Below are 18160 nucleotides of genomic sequence, written 5' to 3'. Positions count from 1 at the left end.
ATGGAGCAGGAGTGGATGAAAACTTGCTGCTAAAATAGCAGCCCTAATCCCAGCACTAACAGCCCTGATCCCAGTGGGCACCACGATTAGGGGCTTAATGGATAGCTGGCACCTCCCTCGCTCCCGTCATCAGCGCTTTGGGTGGGATTACGAGGGCAGGAGGTGGATCTGTCACTGTGCTGCTACAAGGACACGGATGAGCCCATGGTGATGGAGGACACCGAGGATGGGTGGCTGCTCAAGAGGCAGCTCCCAGCTGCTCAGATTATCTCCTGGCTTTCTGTTTGGGGATTTACCACTGGACACTTGGCAATTAGAGGCAGGAGCTAAGATTAGGACAGCCAGAGATCTTCTTGGCTGCAGGACACAAAGGATGGGCTCTTTCTATGCTCTAAATATTCCCACCTGTGTGCAGAGACCACTCCACATGCAGTTGTGACACTACAGCCATGCAGATATCCACCTCCCACAGCATCCCTCAGTGCATCCTTACCCTTCCAGTGGAGGAAATCCAGGGTCAACATCCCTGGAGGTGTTCCAGAGCCATGGTGATGCGGCACTGAGGGATGTGGGCATGGTGGGGGTGGGCTGGGATTGGGGATCCAAGAGGTCTTTTCCAACCTTAACAATTCTATGATTCTCCATATGTACAGTCCTGTTCTTCTGTCTACAGATAATCAGGAAAATAAGTTTGGAGTTAAAAGGAACAGCAATCCTAGGTTTCTCACAACAGTAGAACAGGGCAACATTTCCCTGTGCCAAACAAACTATGGGACTTAGAACTAAGAAGCAAACGTTTCCAGCAGCTTTTCTTCTTCTGCCTCCTGTTTGTTAGTTAACAGACCTCGCTGCAGGTCTTCCACTGGTTTTTCTTTTTGTACGTGCACACACTGCTGAGACTCAGCATTCCACCTCCAGTCACCTCCATCACAGAACGGCTTAGGTTGGAAGGGATCCCAAAGATCATCAAGCTTCAACCCTACTGCCGCATGCAGGGCCACCAACCTCCCATTTAATACCAGACCAGGCTGCCCAGGGCCCCATCCAACCTGCCCTTGAACACCTCCAGGGATGGACAGGGATCCACAGCCTCTCTGGGCAGCTGTTCCAGCACCTCACCACTCTCATAGTAAAGAGCTTCTTCCTGATATCCAACCATAACCTTCCCTCTTCCCTTCCTATACGTAAGAGACATGCACAACTTGAGCTATTTTGTTCTTGGAATGTCCCAGCACTCACACATCCCTGTACCACACAGACATGGCAGGTTTATAACAGGCATTGCTTCACCTCCCTTCAGCCCAACGCACCACTACAAGCACCCAGCTATGGCAAGTCACCCATCTTCAGCTGCATTTCTGTACTCTGCTAAGGTCACTCATCAACACAGAATCCGACAAATATTAAAATATAAATTACAGGATTAAATAAGGTTTTATTGTCACATTTAACTGCTTTGTCAGAGATGTACATTTTGCAGGTTTCTGTGCGGAATAAAAATAAAACCAGAGTTGCCATCTTGTCAATTCTCATCTCGACACACGCGTGGACAGCCGAGCTGCAGGCGCTCACCGACAGCAGCAATGCACCCACAACCAGTTCTGTTCAATGGACTGCAAATCCCAAAGACAAAATGCAACAGCTTAAGGCTAACAAGAATCGTGTAAAATAGTTAAAACAGCCCACGAGATGCTGAATGGTGGAAGCACTTGATAGGAGAGTGGCAGTTTTCACATCTCGTTTGGCTTAATTTAGTACAGGTAAAGAGAGGCTAATGAGCAGAGCTTTTCCCACATACCCAACACGTGCTGAAGTTTCAGTCTTTTGCAAATCTGATGCATTCCTACCTTTAGTGACTGCTTTGTTCGTCAGGGTATAAACCAAAAGTGGTTGCTCACATCTCAAAGTAAGAAATGCCTACGACGCCCTCATCGTAAACTGTGTGTTTTCTCATTTACAGATCAGGGATTAAATCCAATAATACAAACGTTTTAGTGGCATAATTTCACATATTTTGGGCAACGTTAGTATACAAGCAGTAATTAAATAAAAATAAGTGCATCCAAACATGAAATTCTCTAAATACACCACACTTCATTTATCCCAAATGGCAATTTTCTGATGAGCTGCAGTTCAAATTAAAATAATCATTTACACATTTCATCCAGAGGAAAAGAGGTAATAAACCCAGGGGACTCTCCAAACAATCTTCTCCCACCCCATCCCCTATTTATTACATAAAATAACTCATCTAGAAGCGTAAATCCAATATTCAGATGCAAATAAAATGCAAGAAGCAGTCTCTGCTGTTTGCAATTTGCAGACTCCAAAGTCCAACCACGATGGAATTTACCACTTCCGTCAGTCATTTGCTCCTGTATGTGCACTTTGTATTCATACTAAAATAACAAACGAGACAATAAATGAGGCTAGTGTGGCATACAGTCATTGTAAACCCAGCAAAACCAGAAGAGTAATATTTTATGACATTCATTCGGATGATTTATCAGCCATCCCACCCCCCAACACCCTTTACAGAAAAGAAGGCAACTGACATTGTAAGTGATAGACACATTCTGCTAGTAAAAACGTTGAAACAAACCCCTTCTCTGTTAAAAGAGCATGCCCATAGAAGGAAGACTACATCTGTTCCAGTCAGGCTTCTCAGAATTATCAACATCTCTTTGCTTGCAAAGGCCAATTTGGCTTATCACAGAAAGCTATTTTGAAGGCGGCCCATACAATTTTTTTTCCCTTTCAAAAATTAAAATTCAAGGCATGATAGTGCAAGAGGTAAGTTTTGATTTGAGAACATTACTTGTAGACTAACTGTGCTTAGTTACTACAACCCATTTTATTGTCTTAAAGAAAATACGGCGACAAAAGCTACAGGATTTCTATAAATTTCATTTTGCCTAAGTTTACCAGTACATCCATGAACCTCATCAGTATTAGTACAACTTGATTATCCTAATGATTCCATTACAAAACTTGCAAAATGTATCACGAGGTGAATAAACCATCTAGTGCAAGTCTTCTACACTGTGTGCACAGTAATCCTGTGTAGTTCATCTCCTTCAGGTTTAATCCCCAAAGTCTCTCTGTAACAACGATGAAAAACAGTGTCACATTCCATTTCTTTTTCCCCCCCCATCAAATCTGAGAAGTTTGAGTGTTCCTGGAGTCACCATCGGGATGTGCTGGAGGCCGTGAATCCCTCGTCTGTGAGTATTCACTGTCAGATGACTCTGTAGGTTCAAGCAAGTTTTCGTAATCACTGTCTTCTGATTCATCAACATTGTCACCAACCGCTCTTTGGGAAGATGGCATGGATGCTCCATTACCAGAATATTTCAATCCTGTGTTTGTTGAAACGTAACCAGAAGAACCCACTGCTTGAGGTCGAGGCATAAAAACACTGCTTTCCAGGAGACTGTGACTGACAGTACTTTCTTGACTGGCTGCACTGAAATCCAAATACGGAGGGGGAGGATAGGAGACGTCTGAATCTTCGAGCGTGCAGCCTTCCACTGCAAATCCAGTGTAGGACATTCGTGGAACAAACATAGGTTCCAAGTTATCTGCTGGCATCTGCCTACTTAAAATTGCTTGCTGCAATCCTAGAAGAAACAAAGCAAAAATGGTGTACTTTATGCTTTTGTAATGTGCACTGCAAAGCCACCAACCTATAGCCACATCCACCCAACCCTTACCCTGCTCACGTTAAGATCCCTACAAACATAGCTGCATGAAGTTTCCATGACTTGATGCTTTTCCTTCTGTTTTCTGCCCTCTCACATCAAAGAGCAGCTATGCCAAGGGCTCACTGTGCCTATGACTCTTCAGTTCATGTGCCTTCAATAGTCAAAACAAGGCCAAAAGCCACAGATATGCCTTGCCTTCAAGGATTTCACAGTCTCAGCGTTTCATAGTGAACAGAGAGTAACATGAGCAGTACTTGCATTCCAACCTTGATGATGGAATGCAATCAGCACATGCTTATTAAGATTACAGATGACACTATGCTACTAATAGCCACCAGCATAACAGAGCATCAGAAAAGGAATTTCAAAGTGATCCTAACAAATGAGGTGATTAGGAAAACAATTTATGGAAGACACGCATAGGAATGATGAGCTGCACAAACTGCACACTAAGGGACTGTTGCATCCTTCTGCAGAAAAGAAACTGAGGTTTGCTGTTGATGGAACAGGCATTACACGTGTGTTGTGTGTAATGATACAACTGGAATGCTGCAGCTAATTTTAGGCACTCCAGGGTGAGAAACATGGAACAATTGGAGAAACCCTGCAGAACAGAAAGACTTGCTCCTGGTCTGTATATCACGGCCTAAGAGGACAGACCGAAATAACTTGGATCATTAGACAAGACTGAGGAAACTGCTTAAGCCTTCAAACATACAAGGAGGGTATTATGGAAAGTTAATTAGAAGGCAGCTTAAGTTGATGGTATCGTACATTAGACGTGAGGAGAAACTCCTGTCAGTAACACTTGAGTGCTGGGATAGACTTAAGTTTGACTGGTTTCTAACTGGTTATTAACCTCCAACCATCTGTCAGAACTGACACTTGTGTATTTAAGGCTGTCTTGCAGCTCAGTGCTAGACTAAGTGCTATCAGCTCAACTGAGCATACACCTCGCTTCTGGAAAATGCAAAAATCAAAGCTGAATAGTTTCTGTCATCAAGCCAGCGACTCTCTCTTACCTAAAGAAAAGGTATTTCCCTCAAGTGTCCGAGGAAGGAGTTAAATAACAGAACTGCAGTTTCAGTCAGCAATATGAGAACTATGGTGGGGGACTTCCTGGCATCTGGGAAGTGCACAGCCTACACCCCAGAACACTAACAAAATCATGTTGGTGATCTGCCACAAAGCCTCAGCTGACTTTATGCTCTAGTGTTAGAGCCACAGCCCATTACCCAAACATTCTCAAGAGAAGCAGGCTTTCACACGATACCATCACAGGAATCTGAATCAGATGCGCCCTTATCTTCCAGCCCAGAGTCTGATTAGCTGGAACAACTCACTCAGTAAAACCAAAGAAATTCTCCCAATATTGAGAGAGTGGGAGAACAGAAGGCCAGCTTCACTATTTAGCTACTTGCATCTAAAAATATTAGAGATACAAGCTGCGTGTTTTCTTGTTTCAGCTCCCTCTGGCATCAATTCTCAGTCCAGCACTTCCATCTCTCTGGTAGTATCTGGAGACTAACACTGACTGCTCTTCCTCCTCCGCTCCCAGCTTCTGCCATATGGACTGAGATCAGCTCCAGCCTCACTAAAGAACCAGCTCTGCCTCTCGCTGGCTTGTGAAGCAGCAGATCAGCAGATCCCTGGCTGTTCCATCACCAGCCAAGCAGGAAGCAACAGTGACTCATGCTGCTTATGTCTTGCAGATAGGCTGTGACCTGTGCAGGTTCTTCACCTCACCTGTGAGGTTCAGGGAAGGAAGAACCTCAGAGAAGGCTGAAGTTTGATCTAAACTACTAACATGGTAACAGTACCTCGCTGCCTGGAGAAAAAAGCATCCCATCAGAGCAACAGAGTGACCTGTTGCACAGGTGAGGTTATTAACCAACACAAGCCATCTTTCAACCTCAGACACAGATACAAAACCAATAAGAAAACGTAGCTAAAAATACAAAAATCGAGTATTCCAAAACATGGGAAGACAGAGGAAGCGTTTGCTAAAATATACAGGTTGTTCATAAGTTTATTTTTAAATATTACTTCCCATTTGCCTATTCTCTGCCTCTATTTCAAAAGGAATTTCTCCAGCGCCTATGGGGGTTTTCCATACTCCTGGTTTTACTACAACTGATTTTTTCCTGTGTTACTTCCAGAATTAACTCTCCCACCTCTCCCCCTTATTTCCAGCATGCTAACACTGGCTGACTCCTACAGAAATACTTGCAGCACACACACTTCCAAAGTGCAGATACCAGCCAGCCCAGCGCAGAATATTTTTTCCTTTTGCTATGAGCTATCAGGAATGCAGCTCAAAACAATTCCACAAAACATTCTGCCTTTACATTATCTTGTTCTGAAACAATGAAATGAGAAGGTACTTACTTATTTTTTGTTCTTTTTCGTTTTTCCTTTGTGCAATTTGCCTTTTTAACTTGTTCACATCGGCTTGAAAAGATTCAACCACACGTTCACTTTTTTCTACATCTATACATACTGCCTAGGAGGAAAACATCAGATATGCTCAGACTTTGCAACAAGTACAGGAAAGATTCCCAGAGCAACACGAATAAAGCCAATGCCACAGAAGAAGCCATTAAAAATACAAAGCTAAGGGCAGGCATTTGCTATTTCACAGCATTTTTTTCACTGGCTGTTGTGAATTCACAGATCTGCATGGGAGAAAAAGCACTCCCAAATCATTCCTCAGTACAAGGAAGATGGCCATAAGAACCAAAGATAGTTTCCCCTACTTGGTGAAAAAGACCTTTTTTTCCTGTTTGAACTCAAAGAGTCTACAGTTACCTTAAGGCACTGCCATTAGCAGGATAACGATACTATGGCAGCATGATTACAAAACCTAGCATGAAGGTGCATGCTTTTCATAGCAGGCCAAATTTAAACCAGAGTGTGAAACAGCTGTGTCAACAAACAACTGCCCTGAGCTCATCTCCCAGCTGATAACACTTAAATAAGCAAAGCTCAGTGATTTTCAGCAACTTTTCCCTATTCTGGCTAAGAAACGAATGGGAAATTTTAGGTAGAGCTTCATTTATGAGCAGTGCTGCATAACATGGGTCTCCTTTTTAATCCAAACGTGTTACGGTGGATTTTGTTTACATCTTCAGACAATAAATACTGCTCATCATCAGTAAACACAGCCAGTTTTGAAGAGTACACAACTCTAAAAGCAAAGATGAATCCTGAACAGCGAGTCATTAGCAATTTATTGCTTCTTCTTCAAAGGGTCACAACCAGTGATTTTACCTCCAGCTGGAGTTGAGAACATGAGCTCTGCTTACAGTGCTGTATCCAATTCTTAAAGATCACAGCACAAAAAAAGCCACCACACAAAACTAATTGGTGAATAATGCAAACACAGGCACCTCAGCTGCTTTAGCAGAGAACTTGAAGGTTCTCTGTGAAACACCTACTTGAAAGGTCAAAGTTCCTCAAGTCAGCTAACACCCAAGTTCTCTCTCAGCTCTGGAAGGACGTACAGCAGCAGGATGGGCATGGTAAAATACAACCAAGCCATGCTTTCAACAGGTAGGAGCACTCCCTGATGATATCACAGGGCAGATGTGAAGGGAAAGCCTGGAAATGAACTGTGACTCCATCACAATGAGCAGATGTGTGCACTCCTGAGGCAGCACAGCTACAGGCTGCGAGCTGCCAAGCTTGCATCTAGCAGGTTTGATACACCAGGAGCTTTCAGATGCTCTGCTACATTTGGAGCAGGATGCACTTGAGCTCTACTCAAAACATTCACAAGTTTTAACTAGCAGATGGAGCTCTGTGCTGCACACTACAAACCAAGAGCCAGGAATCATTTTTAAACTCACGAAGGCAAATCCCCACAGCCTTCAGGAAAGCTTTTCTTCAAGATGCACTCTTAAAAATAGCTATCATCTCCCAGAAATCTCTGAGCAACAAGTCACATTTACTTGCAAAAGACAAAGAATCAATGGCATTCATATAAATCATTTTTCAGAGGTCATTGTCACGTCCCACTATTGAAGTCAAACATTTCTGTACAGGTTATGAGAAATCATTTATGAGCTCTAAATAACTCCTGTGCTCTTGCTTTAATTAAAGGATGAAGAAAAGATGCCACATACACACTGACCAACAGTGAGTAAAGGAAGTTACCTGCACTTTTTCCTGAAGTGCATTATAAACCTGATAGATAGCCCTGATGTCCTTCATCACTCCGTCTTTGTCAAAAAAATCAGTACTACAAAAAGAAGCAGAGATCATCAGTTAAAGAAGACAACACAAGTTCCTACTTCATGCTCTCTGAGTTGCTGTTAAGCAGTCAATTGCTGTATTTCTAAAATATGTTTTCTTTTACACTGGTAAAAAAGTACTAAGCTCTAAAGAACCAAAATCTGGACGGCAGAACATTTGATATCAAGGCTCCTTCTGAAAAAATGAAGCCCCACGTTTATTCAGATCAAACATATGCAGAAAAATCTAAGCTTGTATAATTTCATTGTCAGCAGTCCTAAGAGCTATTTTGGATTAACAAGATTTAAATAAAATCACGAAAACCAGCAATAACAAAAACTCCAAACACTCCAAATCAGTGTTCTGGTTTTAAAACAAGCCTGCATAGAGAACTGCTTGAGAAAAATTAAATAACAAAATAATCCTCCAGCCAGAAGGCCCACAGCACTGACTGCCCATAGCAAGTCTGCTTTTCCACTTAGCACATTGAGTTACAACTGTTCCTGTCAAAGATTTCATTCTAAGCAGAAAAAGCACAGTAGGAACCAACTGCTCATTCTCCTCCAGATCTGGTTGTTGTTTTTTTTTTTTTTTTTTTTGCAGTTTGAAGTGCATATCCTCACTATTTTGGGGAAGATACAGAAGGCAGAGCTTGGTATCACCTTACCCGTATTCCTTAATAACTTTGGCATAATTCTGAGAAGTATTTGGCACTGAAGACACTTTGTATTCCTGTTGACTTGTGTTGCCTAGATTAGGAATAGCAAGGGACACCCTTTGATTATACCTGTAGAGAAAGTTTAGAAAGAGTTCTTAATTACTGTTCAAGAAATTATTTACAGTAGTCTTGACACCATTCCATCTCTTTGATGACACCTCGTCTCATTTCCAAGCTTTTTAGTTAGGTTTATTATAAAAACTGCTAAATATTAGAGGTTGTGTTTAAATGCATGATCAAAAATCCCCTGGAGATGGACGTGCCCCTGTAGCTCTAACAGCCATTGTGCCAGAGACAGGAGGTTTCTCTTCAAATATACTGGTTTTATTGTTTGAGTATTTAAAAACTGAGACCTCTCACTCACCCCAAGACTGACTCATCACTCAGTTACTTGCATAGGGTGGTGGTGGGTGAAAAGCCATCATCACTAACAGCTGTACACCAAGTTAACACTTGATAAACAGAAAACCCTCTGCGTAACTGTGCCAACTTCTTTATACTGTAAACTACTCTGAGTAGCAATAAGAAACAGAACAAAAAACAAGGATTGGCTCATATAAGGAGACAGCTTACCTTCGGTTTGGTCTAAAAAGCACATATTCTAAAGCATGTGTTGAGTTATTTGCAGTGGAAATGAAGCTGAAGAGAAGGAAGACGAGATCAGGCACTCCAAGAATGTGGGTCAGCTGTTTATGGATGATGTGCTCTCTGTAGGACATTTGCTGCTGAGTGTTTCTCCTAAATCTGTACCATCCAATAACGTTCTGTGATCAAATGCATCAGAAAGAAGTATTAATTGAGAGATACAGACATATCAACTGATCATAAGGTTGCCCTAACCTTGATATTTTAATTAGCCAGTTCTTGCAACAGCTTTGCCTGACTGAATTACCAGAGGTTTGCACCTATTAAGTAGTCCCAGAAATGGACACATCCTGCTGCACACAACTGCTAACTGCTCAGCCTGCTACAAAGGCTCACATGCCCTCAGTGGCATTTAGGAGCCCACTTTCATTAGCTTCTAATTCAGTTGTTCACTTCTAACAGCAAATCTTGGAGCACCTTCGAATTATCAGACCTGAGTAGTTTTCAAACACAGCAGATGCACTCATATATATTTTTTTTTTTAGCCTAAACATTTCAACTGCCTATTCACTGGTATTGATTTGCAAGACACATTTCAGTGCTATGCAAACATATGTGCAAATGCTTTGCCTGCTCATGAGACGTATGGGACTAATCTGCTGTACACAGCCATAAAATTGTGTATTTAATTGTGATAAGGCTCATATGCACAGCAGATAAGATATTAGAATTCAATGATTATTTTGAACACAGTGCATTAAAATTATTTAGTGTAAATGGGCAATTAAATTAAGGCAATAATGACAAAGGATGCATCATTAACAACCCCAAGAATAGGCACTATCACACAGTGACACATTAAGATTGTGTACATTTATTGGAATAGAGCAGAATTGATGTATCTAACAATATGACACTCACTGTCATAATTAAGCATTGTTTTTAGCTTCTTACAGTACAATCTGTAGAATTACACAGTCTGATGTAGTAAGTCATTTTATTAGCAGCATAGAACACAAGACTAGCTTAGTTCCAGGACAGCACTGCTGCTTTTCTTTTTTGACACTACAACAATTAATGTCATCAAATAATGTCATCAAATCTCTAGTACTTAATCACATGTATGTAACCACGTATGTTCTTTGTGTGTGTTCAAGTGTAAATACATAAGTACACACAGAAGAGTTTATTCTGACAGCATTTGCTGGAAGATAAAAACCATCACAACGATTTACACTGCAGTCATTGCACAGATTTAGGACTTGCCTCCTTAAAGATCCCTCCTCAGCAGAACTGCCTGTAAGAAGTTGGCAGTTCAGGTTGGCGAGATGATCAGAAAGTAAAGACTGCAGTTTAATGATGGTAACTTCACCCTTGCTGAGAAGCAGAGCAGATCCCAGAAGCTTAACACATCAGCCTTCACCATTAGCTCTGTGATCACAGGGATGCAGTCTGCAGCTCTACAGCAGCTGGGATAACACTGGTTTGCTGCTGGTTTGTAACAAGAAGTGTAACAACAGAAAACAAAGCCTTCTATCTGTCATTCCCACCCTCTAGTAACTCTACTGCTATCCAGATGTTGTGAGCCCAACTCCTTTACGAACTAACAACATCCACATGACAGAAAGCTCCAACAGCAGGCATGCAACTACTTTCTGGCAAGATCTCCAGCTTAAAAGTGGCAGTGCAACAATTACCTTTACAAGGCTACAGCACGTTTGGTTTTTTTTTAAACCCTATAAAATGAACTTTTTGGAACAGATTTTCAGACATAGAGAGACATTTTCGGTTGGCTTCAGCAGTGGAGTACACAATGGTTATGCTACACATTCAGCTCAGAAACCAGATGGTGCATTAATGCCAGCCCTTCATTTCTGGAGATATAAACTCCAATTCTTTACTCTTCTTCAGGGAATTTAGACACTGCTCCCAGTTTAACCTAAGTACCACAAACCCACTAAGTTGTGTACAGGATAACCCTTGTTCAGAACATCAGACCAGATTTGTTAAAAGGAATTATTTCTTACAGTTAGCTGTCTTTTCAAAACCATTCTGATTATGTTCTCTTACATCTAGGACAGGAGGAAAAGAGACAACTTACTTTTCTTCGATCCTTAAGAATCCTGTCCAAACTCTCCTCATTAACTTTGCCTGCATAGTCATAAAAGCTTGAACCAAAAAAGGAGAAGAGAAATGTAGGCACTTAGTTTACACACACATACACACATTACACAAAGTAGTTTATATTCTTCAAATAGATGGCATTCTATAAATTAGAAATCAACCTCTGCAATTTTACCCTTATCCCAACAGGTCAGTATTCACACCACCTACTTAAGAGATGCTTAGCATACAAAGCCAGAAGCCTGGGGTGACTGCATAGCTAATAATAAAGCAGCAGTCACTCCCAGAGGAGGATGCAGAGCACGGAGGTGAGACATGTAAGACTAGCTGGTGCAAATAGTCTGTTTTCTAAACAACTGGTAACAAAAAATAATATGCCTGAAATTAGTAGTTCTCAAATGCTTTCACTGCACACGTTAGTTTGATGGCCAGCATTTCACTGGCAGTCTCTACAACAGAGGAAACATACAGAAACAGACTGTGGAACTGTATTTTGACCAGCATTCTGCAAATCCCTGCTTTGCTGATGGGAGGCCTACCTGCCAGAGAGGTAAGGGAAGCAGGGCCAACTGACATGCAGCTACAAATCACTTTCCTGAGCTCCAGCCCTGCAATTAAGCTCATGTGAACAGACCCCTGAAGCCAAAACAGTTACACTGGGGTCAGCAACAATCTCAAGTACTGTGGTCTTTCCACATGGCTCTGCTTCCAGAACAGAGGCCCAAATCCTAGCAGGTTGTTACTCTGAGGACACGACATGTTTAAGAATTTATAAAGCTATCCACACAGATAGGGTTATAAATTCAAATGGATCACACTTCATAACAGAAGCAAAAACATTTGAAAATAGATTCCTCCTTGACTTACCTGCCAAGTCCTCAGGCTCTTTCAAGAGCTGATATCACTAACACCTAAAGCAGTGCAGGAAAACACTCTGTTTTAGAGGTCTATGATCTCAACTCTTGTTTGTGTAGGGAAAAAAAAACAAAACAGAAAATCCTGAGCTCAGTACTTGGCTGGTAAATAAGGGTGGAAATAAGATTTGGTTTAATATGCAAGTTACTTTGAAGATTAAAGCTACAATTACTGATTTCAGAGGCATTATCTGCATAATCTTTTCAATTCATTCTCACCACCTTTGCATATTCTTGTAAGGATTGAATATCCAATTCTTTCTTCACAACTTGTAATTCTCCCATGGGATGAGCAACCACTACTTCACAGAACACCCTAATTTGAGAACTGCACAGATGAAGATATCAGGTCTTTTAAAACCATTCAGTTCCTGCTCCTTGCTAAATGCACTGGGGCCAAGCCTGTAACATTCATCAACAGTGCAAGAATAGAGAGCAGATGAGCCACAGGACTCCTTAGCCTGGTTGCATTTAAATCACAATGATAAGGCAGGATGCCCCCACACAGCAGCTGCTGCAATTAAAGGAACAACTGGCATCTTGCTCTGCTACTGGGAAAGATTACCTGAACTTTGTGTGATTCCCCTATGCTCTGAAGGTAATACATCCATCCTTGCTCACGTGCAGAAATCATGCAGTGAAATGCAGACTTCCTCCCCTTTTTTCATCACCTCAGATAGTAACAACACATTTCTTGACTGGGGAAAGCTGGTAAACGTGATCGGTTTTGAGATGTGCTGCACGAAGCACCAAAGGGAATCAGGAAGGGTCCACCAGACACTGGGACATTATCTCAGTGTGTGGAGCCTCCAGCATATAAATCACTAGGATAAGAGCACCCTTCTGTAATTATCAGATAGCAGATGATAGAGTGCAGTTTTTCTCTCTAATGTAACTAATGTCAGTCACAGTATCTAAGGTACTGCGTCTTCTTAATTGGCTGGAAATCTCTAAATAAAGACAAGAAGAAATTGATTGGGAATCCCTTCTGAAAAAAGATTTCTAGGGAGCAATTTAGAAGCCATCGCTGTATAACAAATGAAGACTATACAGAAAAGCTACACGTAATAGATTAAAGCTGCTAAAGGGAACATCAGACCTATATTTAATTTTAATTCTGGAGTGCAGAAGATCAGAAGGCAAAAAGCACCAGCAAGCTGAAAGCTTTGTAGTAATTAGTGCACATCAGTACAACTAACTACAGAACTCGTTAACCCAGCAGGTTTATAAGGTACTGCTACCCAGCAGGCCTAAGCAGAGTTAGTCTAGGACTGTGATAAATTAAATTGGTTTTGACATTCACCTTAATTATCAGTGATATGACTTAATCTGACTTGCATCCGCCTCCACTGCATAGGTGGCAATTTAAAGAGGTAGAAAAAAAAGCCTGGCTACCTCAGCACTCTTTCTAAACTAAGACTTCATAGTAAGGCAGTAGGTACCAAACTCCCATTGCCATGGTACGTGCAATTCACATGCATTTCTGTACCATCACCAGGTGAGGAAACAACACAAACGTTGTGAGGTACAGCTGAAATGCTGCTACATTTCAGTGAGCTGTTTTGTTTTATATTTCACAGCTGACACCAGAAGAAAACAGAAAAAGCTTACCTAAAGAGTTTTGAACATGGCTCATGGTTGTGGATTTCTGCAATAAAAAGAGAGACATATGTCCAACTGCTCAAGATAAAGAAGTTACAGTGGCATATCTTGCATAACCTTTCCACATCACGGCTGTTGAGCAAATAAACTTCTGTATCAGACCACACAATGTCCTTTCGTGTCTCAGCAACTCTTGATGACACAGCACCATGCCCTGAAAGCAGCTTCTCTTTCTCATCTGCCATTTCATAGAGGAAAATACTTGAGCAATACACAAGACACGCACTAGCTCTGATATATATATCTATATATATCTACATATATCTGAGACTAGGGTATACCTGTAAGGTATTTTACCTCTTCACAAAGACATTTATGATTATTTCCTCTTTAAAAATCTTTCCACGTTTTACTTGCATTGATATTCACTGCTGTTTTAATAAACAGTGTTGAAGAGAAGGGATAGGGGAGAAAAACCACTGAAACTTTAGACATGGGAATATTTAAGCTGGCAAGACAACTAGAATCTATTATGAGAAAAGCTGTTAAACAGCACTCCTTAATGATGAGCTGCATTTTCATTTTACACAACAGAATTATAAATTCTTAATAAGTTGCACAGACATTTTTCACTGATGGGTTACTAATAAATGCTAAGATGTTCGTTTAAGGAAAGACTGTAGCATGCCAGTAGTCACAGAGAGGAAAAAAAGTAAAAATCCAAACCATTCAGCTTCCTCTAATACCAAGCACGACTTCCTTTTCGAGGCATTCAGTACTACTGTCCAGTTCTCCTCTACTCAGACTCCTCAGATACAGTCTGTCACTGAATCATATTATCATGCTTTTATCACATAACTCTTGTCTGAAACCAAATGCTGCTCAGCCCGAGCAGACACACGTGGCAACACTATTTCACATCCTATATCAGAATGCTGCTGGAGTGTTCAGCAACATCTCTGTTCAGAGCCTTCCTTCCTGCGTGACTCACTGCTGTTCTGACAGCCATGATGGCAACCTCAGCAGAATCACAGACAGACCACAGCTCCCAACAACAGCAGACTGCACACATTGGCATGGCAGCACATTCAGCCAGCATCCCAACAAGGCCCCAAACATCAGTGGCACACACGCTGCCTGAGAAGCATCACTATCACCAGCAAGAAGAATTTGTCATGCTGCTGTTTGACTTTGAAACAGCTCCAAACACAGAAAGCCATGTCAGCTTCATGTTTTCATTCTGGCATGCAGGAATCTGTGGGAATGATCTGCTAAACAAGGCCAGCAAATTTAATTATTCCAGCTCATACTAACGCCTCCCAGCAAATCTACTGACTATGACTGCTGAGAATACATTACTTGATTCTTGGGTTACTGCATCACTACACAAATGCTGTGAAGCTGTCATCATTCCAAATCTGAGTTTCCCACATTGACTTATTTTACATAAATACATAGAGTATCTTTGCTACATACACACTTGAAACACACACACAGTGCCACTAAGCTTTGAGATAACAGACACAAAAGTGCTGAAGTTCATCTGTGAGAACTGTAACGTAACCATCAATTGCATTTCAACTCCTAAACTCTCTGGTCAACTTGTAAGGCTGATAAATAAAGGCTGAAGTGAGAATTTGGTCAACAAAAAGTATCCAGAATATGAAGCAGTAGGTTTATGAAATCAGACTAGGGTGCAGCTGCTTAGTGACATTAGTGCCTTGCATCAGTAACTACAACCAGATAGCACTGAGCAGCCACGTTGAGTTTTGTCAAACAGACCTCAGCTGCTTCCCTTGCTACAATACTTTGTGTTGTTATGTACACACAAGATCTATCCCTTTATTTTTTTGTAATTTCTCTCACAGATTAGAACAGGTCACACAGTCAATTTATCACCTATTTTTCCAAACCAGGAATCTACTTAACTTTCCAGATCTACACATACACAACCAGCCCTACTTCAAGGTTGCAAGTATCTTTAGATGCACCATAACATAGCACATGTTCCACAGACCATTAATTCTGAAAATATCATTTGTGAGATGACTGGAAGATGTCTGTGTAACAGCCAAGCTTTATAAAGATCCTGGAAAGTTATCTACAATCCATTCCACAAAGTCAATTACATGCACATTTGGGTTCTTACAGATGTAGGTGTATTTTAACACTAAGTTATATGTATGCATACAAAATGGAGATTTGCTCTTAGGGACTCCCTGATTTCTGTAAACTGCAGAGTTGGAAACCTGTGATAACTCCTCACTGAGGACTTCAACCAACAGATATTCTGCTACCAACGTTTCAGCTTTCATAACAATAAATCAGCAGTACATACCAGCTCTTTTGTCACTGAAGTAAACCACTTGGCAAATACTCCTTGACAAATAACATCACAACACCTTACAGTGCTACATCTACCAGCCACTCATCCTAACCCCCTACTATAAGTTTACCCCCCTCCAGTATTTGTAAAGTAAAGAATAAGTTTATTTTATTTTGAACATATGCCTGCATTTAGGCAACCATGCAAATGGGAAACTCTCCACAGCACCACCTCTTCTTCACAAGAAGAGATGCATAAAAAGCCCCGTATCTCACAAATGGCTTTTCCTTTCCTCACACCTCAATCGTGAACAAATAACGTAGCCAGTGGTTTCATAACAACTTTAAAATGGTGGTCTCAAATGTGAAATAGTAATTCTTACTGGACTGTTATATTGAGAAATGAAAAACCCAACAGTGCTTATCTCAGAATTTCTCAAAGCTCTGTTACTTACCAATTACCTGTAGAAATTCTGTGTTGCTGATCTGGGAGTCACTGATGCTAAAGGTCTCTTCTTGTCTTACCTCTCCGAGCAGAAACCCTTCCTGCAATTTCAAGGGAAACAAACAAACAAAAGACTAAAAATAGGGAAAAAAAACCCACAACATGCAGTAATTTATTGTAACTTTCTTAGTATTAAATGGAAGGCTAAATACAAAGATATTGTTTGACATAAGCACATGGGCTGTTGCAAGTATAATCTTACATTTACTAGGGTTGATACCCCAATAATAACACTGTAGTAATGAGCCACTCCATTACAACATGGGGATTTCATGACCAAAAACATCCATTGTGGTGAAGTGAATGCACCCTCCCTGTAAGCATTCAAGGTCAGGCTGGATGGACCTGAGAGCAACCAGGTTTAGAGATAGGTGTCCTGCCTATAGAATTATAGAATCACAGAAAGGCCTGGGTTGAAAAGGACCACAATGCTCATCTGGTTCCAACCGCCTGCTACATGCAGGGTCACCAACCAGCAGCCCAGGCTGCCCAGAGCCACATCCAGCCTGGCCTCGAATGCTCCAGGGATGGGGCATCCACAGCCTCCTTGGGCAACCTGTTCCACTGCCTCACCACCCTCTGAGTGAAAAACTTCCTCCTAATATCCAACCTAAACCTCCCCCGTCTCAGTTTAAAACCATTCCCCCTTGTCCTATCACTATCCACCCTTATTCCCCCTCCTGTTTATAAGCTCCCTTCAAGTACTGGAAGGCCACAATGAGGTCTCTCCGGCGCCTTCTTTTCTCCAACCTAAACAAGCCCAGTTCCCTCAACTTTTCCTATAGGAGGGGGTTGGAGCTAGATGATCTTAAAGGGCCCTTCCAACACCATTTTATGAGGCCACGATTCCCTAAGCAGTACAGCACTCATGCAAGGAAAGCACACACTTGATAGAAAGGCACTGCCTCCTGTCCCAGCCCCACGGGAACACAGCAGGCAGGGAGCAGCCCTAAGAACATCACAGGCAATCCAGAAAACAGAGTTCTCATCTCCAGAGGCTGGAACAGAGGGATTTGGGAATACCGCTCCTGGGTTCTGATAAAACACCGCTGTGCCCGCAGACCCCACACGCGCCGCCCACCGAGCGGGAGCCCCGGGCCCAGCAGCAGCCCCACACCCACCCAGACCCCCTCAGCCGGGCCGCAGCGGCCGCTCAACGCGCCCCGCGGGCGAAGGGCCGCTCCTCAGAGCCCAGCGGGGGCCGCTGCAGCCGGCCGTTCCCCCCCCAAGCGGGCAGAGCCCTGCGGGCCCAGAGCCGCCGTGTCTCAAAGAGGCGGCACCGGGCACCTACGTGGTCGGCACTGCTGTTGGCGCTGAAGTAGCAGACAGAACTGAACGTGTAGCCCGAGATGGAAGCCGCCATGATGGAGACCGCTGCCGCCGCCGCCAACGCTCCCACAAGGCAGCGCGCGCGCCCGACGCCCTTCTACTTCCGGCGGAGCGCGGGTGC

General features: G+C 42.3%; 1 protein-coding gene across 1 annotated transcript; it reads right to left on the bottom strand.

The window, feature by feature from the left end:
* Nucleotides 1-1415: 1415 nt before the first annotated feature.
* ABRAXAS2 (abraxas 2, BRISC complex subunit) lies at nucleotides 1416-18138 on the bottom strand. The gene is made up of 9 exons (XM_019617876.3): nucleotides 18002-18138; nucleotides 16661-16751; nucleotides 13890-13926; nucleotides 11342-11408; nucleotides 9229-9419; nucleotides 8605-8724; nucleotides 7860-7944; nucleotides 6093-6207; nucleotides 1416-3620 (listed from the first exon to the last, which is right to left on the bottom strand). The coding sequence occupies exons 1-9, from the start codon at nucleotides 18071-18073 to the stop codon at nucleotides 3154-3156; spliced, it is 1245 nt and encodes a 414-aa protein (XP_019473421.2). The 5' UTR covers nucleotides 18074-18138; the 3' UTR covers nucleotides 1416-3153.
* Nucleotides 18139-18160: the final 22 nt, after the last annotated feature.

The sequence above is a fragment of the Meleagris gallopavo genome, chromosome 8 (assembly GCF_905368555.1).
Source record: "Meleagris gallopavo chromosome 8, MGAL_WU_HG_1.1, whole genome shotgun sequence".
In the NCBI taxonomy this organism is placed as follows: Eukaryota; Metazoa; Chordata; class Aves; order Galliformes; family Phasianidae; genus Meleagris; species Meleagris gallopavo.
This window is presented reverse-complemented; position numbering and strand designations above follow the sequence as displayed.